Source organism: Felis catus, chromosome D1 (assembly GCF_018350175.1).
Source record: "Felis catus isolate Fca126 chromosome D1, F.catus_Fca126_mat1.0, whole genome shotgun sequence".
Lineage (NCBI taxonomy): Eukaryota > Metazoa > Chordata > Mammalia > Carnivora > Felidae > Felis > Felis catus.
In genome coordinates, this window is record NC_058377.1 from 96,176,486 (window position 1) to 96,188,988 (window position 12,503).

At 41.3% G+C, this 12,503-nt stretch overlaps 1 protein-coding gene across 1 annotated transcript in view; it reads left to right on the forward strand.

Moving 5' to 3' along the window:
• HSD17B12 (hydroxysteroid 17-beta dehydrogenase 12) overlaps positions 1-10,614 on the forward strand; it is a 167,597-nt gene extending 156,983 nt beyond the window's left edge. The window contains exons 10-11 of the mRNA XM_003993185.5: positions 9,039-9,188; positions 9,575-10,614. Of these exons, the coding sequence (XP_003993234.2) occupies positions 9,039-9,188; positions 9,575-9,679 (255 nt within the window). The 3' untranslated portion in view covers positions 9,680-10,614. The remainder of the gene's footprint in view (positions 1-9,038; positions 9,189-9,574) is intronic.
• Positions 10,615-12,503: the final 1,889 nt, after the last annotated feature.

Sequence of the window (12,503 nt, forward strand, 5' to 3'; positions counted from 1 at the left end):
CATTTCAGAGTTAACACGGATGTAACATTTTTATCTAATCTTCCATCTGTATTCCAGTTTTTGACTCTTTAATAATCCTGATAGCATTTTTCATCCTCCAGTAAAGAATTCCGTCTACATTATCGGGTATGACATAGTACATAGTTGTTCTGTCTCCTTAGTTTCCTTGAATCTGGAATATGTCCACGGCCTTTCTTTGCCTTTGTGATGTTGACATTTTTGAAGAGCACCGTATTCCTCCTGCTCTTTTTGATCGAACATTCCTTATTTGGCATGTATCTGATGTTTCCTCATGGTTGGATTCACGTTATGCTTTCCTAGCCAAAATTATACATGTGAGTTTGTATCTTTCTCAGGGATTCACATCTAGGGACACACAATATCCATCTGTCCTTCACCGCTGATGTTAATTTTGTTGCTTCAGTCAAGGTGTTACCCACTTTCTCTGCTGTATAGTTACCGTCTTTTCCCCTTGCACTAATAAGCAACCTGTGGGGAGACACTGTAAGACCACGCAGATACCCTGCACCCTATCACAGTTGCCCCTAGAGTTAGCATCCTGTGGTGATGCCTCGCAAACCTGCCGTATCAAAGGGGTTTTTGATGCTAAGGAATTCATGAAGCCCTGTCTGGGTATTTGGTCATTTCGAAGCAAGAAGTCACAGCTTCCTCAATCCAAGCCATGGTTTTTTTGTTTGTTGGTTTTGTTTTGTTTTTTAAATGTTTTTTATTTACTTTGAGAGAGAGAGTGCAAGAGGAGGACAGATGCAGGGCTCAAACTCAGGAACCCTGAGATCATGACCTGAGCCGAAGTCGGACGCTTCACCGACTGAGCCATCCAGGTGCCCCAGGCCATGGTTTTATGCAGACCGTGTTAATTACTGACTGGTATGCTTAAAGGCAGTGAGGAAGGGACGCTGGGCTTGGCATCAGCAAACCAAGGTTTTAGTTCTGATATCGCCAGTCAGTGGTCATCTGACCTACAGAAAGCTGCTTCATTACTTTGAGCCTTAGCCTCCCCTTCTGGCAAATGGGGACAAAGGATGGGGCATATGTAAGAACACTGGAAACTAAAATGACACACAAGTGTGAAGAAGAAAGACATTTGCATGTTTTGAATATCTACAATATGCTCCAAGTTTTCAACCATTTTGTTATCTTATTTGAAGTGGACATTAACCTAGGTCCATTTGACAAGTAGGAAACTAAGAATCAAGAGGAGTCATGTCACTCGCCTAAGGTCAGTCCAGTTTGTCAGACAGCGAATGCCTGCTCTTTGACAGATCCTTAGCTAGGCAGGGAGGCAGCAAAGGTGAATCAGACACACCCTGTCCTCAAGGCTCAAGGCACACACACAACGAGAAGACAGATCGTGAAAGCACATTACAAAGACGAGGGATAGCAGGTCCAAAACTAGAGGTATATATTGTGTGCCACGTTTCTTCAATCAAGAAATATTTAGAGTGTGCCTACTAGTCTGGTAATTGGGGATACAGTGGCAAAAAGAGAGAGATGGGTGTGGTAGAACTTAGGTTTAGTGGGGAGACAGACAATAAGCAAGTAAACAAATACATGAATGGGATGACCTTGCAGAGTGATAAGCACTACGAAGAAACTAGAGAAGGGTGACGTGTTCAAGAACGTTGTCGAGTGCGGGGAATTTACTGAGCTCTGGATTTGTAGCCTGGGTTCGAATCACTCTGGAGTCTGTGTTCTTTCTCTTTCTCTGCACCATACAGTCCTCCTGGGAAGCCAAGTCTCTACAGCCATCCCTTAGGGTTCAGTTTACCTGGCTCGTTATCAGAGGACAGGCGAGTACACAGGTTGAGACCACTAAACCCAGAGAAGACAGTTGCAGGTTTCAGCTGGCCTGAAAATGAAATGGGTTTTCTTTCTTTCTTTTTTTTTTAGCAGCAAATTGCAGAAGAATGCTCCGTTTCGAGGTGAACTTAACCATAATGGGGACATTCACCTGGCCCCCCCTTCTCTTAAGTTACCACCTTCCAGTGCTTTGGTCCTCTTGGGTGATGAGAGTTGGTGGCTTTGTTAATTCAGCTAAATGTAGTAATCAGAATAAATTTAGAAAATAAATAAGACACATAGAGATGAGGGAGAAGACAAAATTCAAGTTTTTTTTTTAAATGAAAGAAGATATTTCCTCTTTTATATTTTGTTAAATATTTTATAGCTTAGAGTAATCATATGGATCTACTGGGCTTCAAAGAGCTAGCAAGCCAAATACTAGGAAGTGGCTATCGAGATTGAAAACAGAATTCTTCATCCATTCTTCTTTTTAATTGCCAATGCCAATAAAAGAAGGTAATGGAGTGTGTCTTTGTTAGTGCAGATGGAATCTAAATAGAACTATAAAGCAATATAATTCTCCCAGGAGATAATCATATCTGGTCAATTGCACCAACTTTGAGAAATGGCTTAAGAACAGTAACATTAGTCCTGTTGGGATCCGTGGTCTCCAGTCCCTTCCAGCCAGGTGACTCTCCATGTTTGTCATCGGTAACATCTTTTTTGCTTGGTCCCTTAAAACAGTGTTGCCCCACAAGAAGTAAAAACTTAAGGGGCAATAATTTTAAAATGTAAGAGGTAGTAAGTCCAGAAACAACTGACACATCCAGGTGGTTATCTCAATAGTCATTCTTTATAAATACGGCATCCTTACAAGCTATAAAAATTCAGCCAAGTTTTTCTTTCTAAATTCATCCTGAAAAATATACATATTCTAAAACTTAGAAAGTAATTGCAAATATATACTAGGGTTCAAATTCCACATTCTTTACCTGACAGTATTTTATTTAATCCTCACAGTAGCACAGCAAGGAAGATGCTGTCTCCCCCAGTTGCAGAGGAAGAAACTGAATCTCAGTATTTTGGTCAGATCAGACACCTGGTATGTGGTCAAGGCTGTCTGGTTTCAACACTGACATTCTCCCACCTCATACCCCGCTGCCTCTTTCTCTCATATTTCAAATTCATTCCATTGGGAAATCCTACCAACTTCGGTTTATCCACTATCTGACCACTTCTTGTGACCACCACTGCTACCAGTAATTTAAGCTGTCACGATCTCTTGCCCTAGACATTCTGCAGTCCCTTCCTCCTCAGCCTCCCCATTCCCATCCTTGCCTGTAGCCCCAGTCTGCTCCCAGCAGTCACAGTCATCTCTTTAAAGCTAAATCAAGGACATTTTACCTCTCTGCTAAAAAAAATTCTCCCGTGGCTTTTCATTTCTTTCAGAGTAAAAGCATGAATTCTTAGGACCTACCATGTTCTGATTTCAGACGTTCCACATTATCTTGCCCCCTCCCAACCCCTCCCCCTGCCGCTATATCTCTGGTCCCCTTGAAGTTCCTCAAACACTCCAAGCACATGTCCACCTCAGGGCCTTTGCACTTGCTGTTCTTGCAGTCTAAAAGGATCTTTACCCAGATAGCCTTTTTGCTAGCTCATATAAGCAAAGATTGACATCTTTGTCACCACATCAGAGAGGTCTTTCTTGGTCACCTGCAGGAACAGCTGCTGTCACCTCTGTCGCTACTCAGGTTTACTTTTCTTTTTCCTTTTTATTATTGCCTCCCAATATAGCATACATTTTTTACTGTTTGTAGTCTGTGGGCCCCCACCCCCACCCCAGATGTAAGCTCTGTAAGATTAGGGACTTTCCTTTTGTTCACAACCATATTCCACTGCCTAAAACAGTGTCCTACCAGGTGCTCAGGAAATATTTGTTGTTAAATAAATGCTTTTTGTGATATTACTCTGTTTCTCCTTTTGTTCTATGAATGTTAACATATAAATTCCACATATTCAGAAATAGGCCATTTGTAAGATTATCAGCCAGCCAGTGTTTATCAAGTATTTTCTTTGTACAGGGGCACCTGGGTGGCTCAGTCAGTTAAGGTCCAACTCTTGGTTTCGGCTCAGGTCATGATCACACAGTTTACAAGTTCGAGCCCTGCATTGGGCTCCATGATAACAGTGCAGAGCCTGCTTGATTTTCTCTCTCTCTCTCTCTCTCTCTCCCCCCCCCTCCCTCCCTCCCTCCCTCTCCCCCTCTCCCTCCCTCCTCCCACCACCTCTCTTTCTGTCCCTCTCCTGCTTGCTCTCTCTCTCTTTCAAAATAAATAAACTTTAAAAAAAGGGGGGAGGATTTTCTTTGTACAGAACATACAACATTTTAACCCCTTCATATGGGGCTTAGGTGTTAAAGTTTATAGGTAATGTTACCGTGAGGCCTTCGCTCAATGCCATGTAGTCAGGGATCTCTGCATCATCAGAGTGATTCCTTTTCCCAAACATTTTCTAGGAAGTCCAGGTAAAAAGCAACAGCCTTTTTGTGGAAATGCTCATCTCATGGTCTGCAAGTAAAATAACACAAACTCCAAAGCTAGGATCTAAGTATAGAGTTAGATCTGGAGGATATCAGATCCTGAAATGGAAGATGAATACACAGATGTAAGGAGAAAAGATTCTCTAAAATGCCTCATAGGAGCCACAGCCTCTGCCTTAAGAATGTGAGCCAGTCACACTGTCGAACGTAATACTCCTAAAAGGCAGATGAGACATCGTGTCTAGAATTCCATATTGTGCAAATAGACTGGAGCCCAGTGCCCTCTGGATCCATGTTTGCCAAAGCATGGTTGTGAGTTGTTCCGGTCGTTTTTACTCATTTATTATTAATTTTTTAAATGTTTATTTATTTTTGAGAGAGAGAGAGAGGCAGAGCACGAGCAGGGAGGCTGCAAAGAGAGAGGGAGACACAGAGGCTGAAGCAGGCTCCAGGCTCTCAGCTCTCAGCACAGAGCCCGACACGGGGCTTGAACCCAGAAACCATGAGATCATGACCTGAACCAAAGTCAGATGCTTAACCGACTGAGCCACCCAGGTGCCCCTGTTCTGGTCATTTTTAAATTCAAGAAGACGTGTTTAGTACACGGGTGACGGTATGAGAGATACTTTATCACCTGAAATTACAAGGTTCAGTATTTGATTCTTGAATATCTGCCGCACAGTGTTGGGCTCCATCTTTCCATTACTCCATGATATGAAGTTCCAGTGGCCTTCCTTCCTATTCTGAGCAAGGCCCCCTAAATTGTCTTGTGAAGACCACATTACCTAAGCAAGCTACTCCAGTGCATGAGAAAAGGGATACCAAGTTGTCTTCAGAGATTTTTTTTTTCTTATAAACAGGCTGAATAAGGACAAAACATCAACAGCTTCGCTTTATGGCCTAGTTAGTTATTTTCACTTTGGGATTCTAAGTTGGAAGACCAGGGCACTTGCCTGCACCTATGGCTGTGAAGACCCAGGTTGTTTCCAAGGAGTAGTGTTTATAGTGGCAAAGTTTTGAGCTTAAGCAAGTTGTAAGATTTGTTCTGCCCAAAATACTAACTATAGAAGGGTGAGTACACTCGACCAGTTCACTGTAATGTTTGCATGAGTAGACAGGAAAATGGATTAATTATTGTTTGGGGTTTCTTTTGTTTTTGTTTTTGTTGTTGTTGTTTTGAGAGAGAGAGAGAGAGAGAGAGAGAGAGAGAGAGAGAGAGAGAGAGAGAGAGAGAATGTGAACGGGGGAGGGGCAGAGAGAGAGGGAGACACAGAATCCGAAGCAGGCTCCAGGCTCCCAATTGTCAGCACAGACCCCGACGTGGGGCTCAAACTCATGAACTGTGAGATCATGACCTGAGCTGAAGTTGAATGCTTAACCAACTGAGCCACCCACGCGCCCCCTTGTTTATTGTGTTTTTGTTGAAGTTTTTAAGGAGGGACCTAGATGACGTTTTGAGTTACATTTCTTTTACAATAACTTGAAATATCCTTTTTATTTTTTTAATTTAATTTATTTTTTTAATTTACATCCAAGTTAGTTAGCATATAGTGCAACAATGATTTCAGGAGTAGATTCCTTAGTGCCCCTTACCCATTTAGCCCATCCCCCTTCCCACAACCCCTCCTGTAATCCTCTGTTTATTCTCCGTATTTAAGAGTCTCTTATGTTTTGTCTCCCTCCCTGTTTTTATATTATTTTTGCTTCCCTTCCCTTGTGTTCATCTGTTTTGTATCTTAAATTCCTCATATGAGTGAAGTCATATATTTGTCTTTCTCTGACTAATTTTGCTTAGCATAATACCCTCTAGTTCCATCCATGTGGTTGCAAATGGCAAGATTTCATTCTTTTTGATTGCTGAGTAATACGCCATTGTATATATACACCACATCTGTTTTATCCATTCATCCATCAATGGACATTCGGGCTCTTTCCATACTTTGGCTATTGTCGATAGTGCTGCTATAAACATTGGGGTGCATGTACCCTTTCGAAACAGCATACCTGTATCCCTTGGATAAATACCTAGTTGTGCAATTGCTGGGTCATAGGGTAGTTCTATTTTCAACTTTTTGAGGAACCTCCATACTGGTTTCCAGAGTGGCTGCGCCAGCTTGCATTGCCACCATCAGTGCAAAAGAGATCCTCTTTCTCCGCATCCTCGCCAACATCTGTTGTTGCCTGAGTTGTTAGTGTTAGCCATTCTGCCAGGTGTGAGGTGGTATCCCATTGTGGTTTTGATTTGTATTTCCCTGATGATGAGTGATGCTGAGCATTTTGAAATATCCTTTTTAAATTCTTGGCAAGTAACTAGACCTATACATTTATCTTGGTTTAGATAGATGATCTTGCTTAAGCTTCAGAATATCTAAAATTTTGGTCTAACCTCTCATATTAACACTGTCAACTTACTGGTATAATTAATTTTCTGGACTGCAGCAGTGGAAGGGGACCCCACTACAGTTCTTCAGTGCTGTGCACACTGAGGTATTCTGTTGCTAAGTCACTCAGGAAATCTGTGCGCCCCTCCTGTGTGCTAGGTCTGCTCTAAGTACCGGCAATAGAGTGGTGATTAATGCCATGTTTTCTTAGGGTTTGTGCTCTAGAAATCACTACTGTCCAGTGCTTGGGTTTAGTTTTCTGTTGAGTGTAGCTTTCCTCCTGCCCCTGCCTCACACAATTCCAGCACTTGAACCGCACTGCACAGCTCCCAGCTCCCTGAGAACATCACGCTCATTCCCTCTCTCTCTCTCCTTTTCTCTGCCCCTGCTATTCTCAGTACCCGAAACATTCTCCACTTGTTTGTTTACCTGGCAAACTCCTCCACTTTAAGACGGAGCTCTAAAGTTATTTCATCTCTGAATCCTTTGCATCTTCTGCCAGCCCACGTTAATTGCCTTGACTTTAAACCACTGTCAGAAATTAATAAATACCCTTTCCAGAATTGGATTGGCATTTCTTTACTGGAAGGACATTGATTAAGTTGGGATTCCTAGGCATGTGTCTCCTGTCTCCACCTCTGGAGCTGGGAGGCTCCCTATCTGGATGGGTTAGCTGAATGGTGAGCTAACTTGTGCTGCCATCAAGTGGTTCAGCCAGGCAGTGCGACTTAATTCTTCTGCAAGATCAAACTAGTCCGATTTCTGCCATGTATCTACAGAGAGAGGGAGGGTGATAATCTCATTGTGTAATCGGGAGGTATGATTATCAGACCATATTCATCCTGAGGCACTTAAAACTTTATGGTACTCTTGGCAGGCTTGTGATCTGTAAATGGGAACGTGTTTTTGATCTTTACTTTTCTGTAACCAGGAAACCCGAGACAGAGATGTGACACGGCTTGCTTATGCGCCTTCATTATTTGAGACAGAGCACAGTGCATATGCTTTCTTTGGCTTTGCTTTTGCTACTCAGCTTGGTGAACAACGTTTTCTTTCCTTATCCGTTGTATGAGCCTTAGCAAACATTTCATACTGTGTTAGTCTGAGATCTCTCTTCGGTTTGTGCTCTCATATACTGTATCCTTGCTGCAATATGGCTTTAAAAGTAAAGGCCTTTTTGACAAAATATTTTTGCTCCGTAAGTGGGAGATAGGTGGATAGTGACAAACAAATTCTCAAAAACCAAGAGTCACCTAATCAAAGTCTGCCCAGGTATGGAGGTACTTTGGGGACGTTAGTTTACTTAGTGCACATCTCAATTTTACTTCTGTACCTCTAGTAAAGTTTTTGATTTTGACCACCAGGTGTTGGATCCTTTTGTTTAATAGAAGTATCATTGTAATTTGTACTCTTTCCTCTCATGCATGTGTGATAAACAGAATACATTCCCTCTTTGGTGAAGAGACAAGCCCAAGTTACTTCAAGCTAGAAGGGTCCTTTTGCATCATGACTCAGTACCATTGTAATAGGGTTCCTTTATATTCTATGTTGGATCCTGTCCAAATGTATCAAACATAAGCAGTAGAGAACCTGACACTAGTTAAGTTCTTCTAACAGGTAGTGTTCAGACCTGTCATCCCACACCACCCCCATCAAGTGTCCCTTGCTTACCCAAGCTGTTGCCATATGCTCATAGTGTCTCCCCCACAAAGAACAAAAGAAAGAAAAGGCGAGGTGGCCCTATCTTATTAGTAGCAAAGTTTATAAAGCTCAGATGCAGAATGATGATAAACTAGGGAAGAAGAGTGGTTGTCAAAGGCTGAGAAAGGGAAACGCTTAGTTTAGAGGGACCAAAGCTGGTAGAACCATCTTAATGAACCACAAATTGTGAAGACAATTAGCATCATCTCTTGAGGAGGATCAGATGTCAAAAATCTACGTGGTGGTTTTGTAATGGTGCTCAATTCAGAGTGGAAAGAGTATCCTATCTGGAATCTCTGCCCTCTAGATTTGTTCAGTTCCTTCTTTTGAAAGGTTCACAGACGTTTACTTCTGCTTATATTTAATACTTTTTCAGTCTCATGTTGTTTCATTGATAGATTGCCTTGTTACAATTTACTTTATCTGTCATGTATCCTCTCAAGCTGGCTTTCCATGTGCTTCTCTCTCTCAAGATACACACTTTAGATTTCACCAAAAGGTGTCTGCGTTTGTGCCACTGAGAGCAATCAGGCGTCATTAGATTCTGGATTAGTTGCTTTCCTAATTACCAGTGTGTTTTTTGGGGGGGGCGGGGGCTGTTGCCTTTCTAGAGTGTCCTGCCATTCTTCATAGCTACAAAGCTGTCTAAAATCCGAAAGCCCACTCTGGATACGCCCTCTGCAGAGACCTTCGTGAAGTCTGCGATTAAAACGGTGGGCTTGCAGTCCCGAACCACTGGATACCTGATCCATTCTCTTATGGTATGTAGATTTTCAAGTCTCAAATCAGTAGTTTGCTGTGGGGCTTTCATTCCCACTGAGTCACAAAACAGCATGTGATGTATTAGCATATATGCATTGTCTAGCCTTACTAACAAGGCATCTGTGTTGTGTTTTGTTTTTAAGTTTATTTATTTTGAGAGATAGAGAGAGAGTGTGTGTGGGTGTGGGTGTGTGCATAAGCCGGGGAGGTGCAGAGAGAGAGCGGGGAGAGAGAGAATCCCAAGCAGGTTCCACGCTGTCAGCGTGGTTTTATTTTAGAAGTTACCTACAAAGAAAACAACAATAAAGTAAAACATAAGATCAGATGCTTTAAGTTAGCTCAAATTATAGGCTTTAATTATCTATCTCCCCATTTCTTTCCCTAGGGCTCGATAATTTCAGTCATGCCTACCTGGCTGTATTTTAAAATAACCATGAATATGGGCAAATCCACACGGGCTCGCTATCTGAAGAAAGCCAAGAAGAATTAAGCATTGATAACTGCACTGAGTAGCTTGGCTGGGTGCACCAACCTACACAGGATTACGGCAAGACACCCCCCTCTCCAAAATCTGCGGTTGTCATTTATCAATTACTAATAAGGCTAAATGTTGTCCTGAAAGAAGTTGCTTTCAGGAATTCCAGACATATATTCTGGATACTACCAGGAGTTATTTTGAAGTTTAATATAAATGCTCATATCAAATGGACATAGAACTAATACTAGCAAGAACAGTGTAATGGGAAGGAACATGATTGTAGCAAATCACAGAACAACAGAGACAGACGTAATGCTTCAGTGGTTTCGTCTGGCCAAAATGCCAACGATGATGATCTTTGTATTTTCTCTGAAATATACTTTAAAAAGTAATGGCCAGCTCCCCCCACCCCCCATTTTTTTTTAAACACTTTTGGGGGAGTGGAGCTGAATTGATTCACTTATGGGAGGACATATTGCAATATACATCACTAGAAGGTTTTCTAAAAGTATGTCCCGGCTTGTACATTTATATGGAACTTTTTATGCTCAAGGGTAGCTGATCACATAAAAATAAGACATGAAATATGGAGTTCTTTTTGACACATGAAGCCTGCTAAAATATGCTTTCCTCTGATACATATTTCTTTTCAGTTTAAATGCATGTAAATACTGAAGGCTATATGGTATGATTTATAAAGGTAAATGGACCAGAAAGTACACTGAGATGGGCAGCTGCTTATGGTGTCACTAAGACCGTTATCCAGGAAAGTGGCTTGCTTAGTCCCCAGCCTCTTCTGTTTCTGCACTGCACCAATACTGCTCACATATGTGACCACACGCTATTCCCACAACAGTAATGATAACAGAGAAGTGGCCTTGTAGTTTTAAACTGATACCCTATTGATAGCAATATGACTAGTTTTAATAAAAGGTGATATAACCATGGTGTTGATTGAAAAAATGTATTTCTTTCGTACTCGAAATTAAGGCTGTTTTGACACTGGCTTAATATAAACTGAGACTTACTTTTATCCTGCTCCATAACTTGTTTGAAGGAAATCATCAAGAAATAATTCAATATTGTGAAACATGCAATACAGAAGATAGGTCTTTACCAAGGCTGTGGTTCTTAGGCTCTGAGTTTTAAGCACTAGGAGATTTGTCCAAAAAAAAAAAAAAAAAAAAGTAAATTGCAGTGTTTAGGCGTTTCTAGCTTTTAATTTTGCCAGCTGAGGATGCAAAATAAAAACAGGAAGATCCAAAGTACTATCTGCTGTTAGCATCATTATATAGTTGAAAAGGCATTTTGGTACCAAAAAAAGTAAGAACATAATCTCAGAATCATTTAAATTGAATTAACTTAGTTTTATGAAAAACACACTGCCTTTTTTGCTCTCATTTTGTTGTAGCAAGGTGAAGCCACAGTGACCTGGGCAATATTTTATTTTACACATTGGTTGGTTAACGGTTGCAGGTGATAGCTTTCAGTGGAGAGTTGGTAGAACCAGGAAGGGACTGATTTACAAAGCGTACAAAATACTTCCTCTTCTGTCCGAGTTAGAAAACAGTTGCATTCTGATTAGGAAATCCCTTAGCAATCTCCAAACTTCTGAAGCTATAGCTTTTGCTACTTCAACTTGGCAACTAGTATCTCTTATATTTGACACTCACGTTTGCAGATAAGTGCATGAAAGTCTGTTTCCAGGCACATGGAAAGAAAAAGCTCATGAAAAGAGAAACCACCGTATTCCAAACTTTCAAAATAGCAGAGCACAATTTTTAGACCTAACTTTATATCAACTTGATATTATAGTCTGATATGTGCCAGGTAAGGTCTGAACCCGAAAAAAGGAGAATAAAAGAGACCTGTAGATTCAGATAGAATCAGCTCACCTCACAACACAGTGAGCCAGATTTTCATTTCCTGTTCTTCCATTGTTCCCACATGGTAGCACGGGGGCGGGGTGGGGGGCACGGGAGGAACTGCCCTACACACATGATGACGTTGCCATTCTCATTTGTCTTTGTGCTCATCCCACGTGCACTGGGAATGAATACAGATGTTCTGATCATTCTCAACTTCCTCAGATGTGGTCCTGTCCTAAATGAAGGAGGCCGTCTCATTTGATACTTGGTGCAAGAAAATCCGATAGCACTGAATTTTCTAGGGAACGAACATTAGTGCGACACCACCCAGACGGTGTCTATGTGGTGTGAGAGAGCTTTATTGTGATGACAATGAAATGAACTTTAAGTAGCACTCTAAGTGTTTAAGTCTGTTGACACCAAAAATTACCTGAGGTTGAGATGGTCCTGGGTTCTGCTACCTTCTCTGGAGTTTACCAGCATCAAAAGAAATCATCAGAGCTTTTTATTGAATATGTTGGAAACTAATTCAATTTAAAAAAATTTTTTAAGGACTCACTACTTTGTACTTTGATACTCCTCTCATGATGAAAACTTATAAATGTGGACAGAATTTAAGTTCCCTTGTGTAATGTAATTCTGTTGAGGATTATATGGAGACATCTAGTAATGGAACACTGTGTAGCATGTACATAAACATATTACATCAAACAATGTTGATGTGATGATGGCATATTACAGCTTGTTCACTCTCCTTTTTACATGTGTCACTGAAAAGCAAGCAAAATGGGTAGGACAAAAGGATGTAAGGCAGGCTTGTCTTCCTAATTACAAAAGTTTCTAGACATACTGTTGTGTGCGTTTATTGAGCACTAACCATGTGCTCTTCTGGATGCGAGAGAAACTATAGTGAACAAAGCAGACAAAAACTCTTGCCCCTGTAGAGCTCCCATGTGAACGGGGGGGAA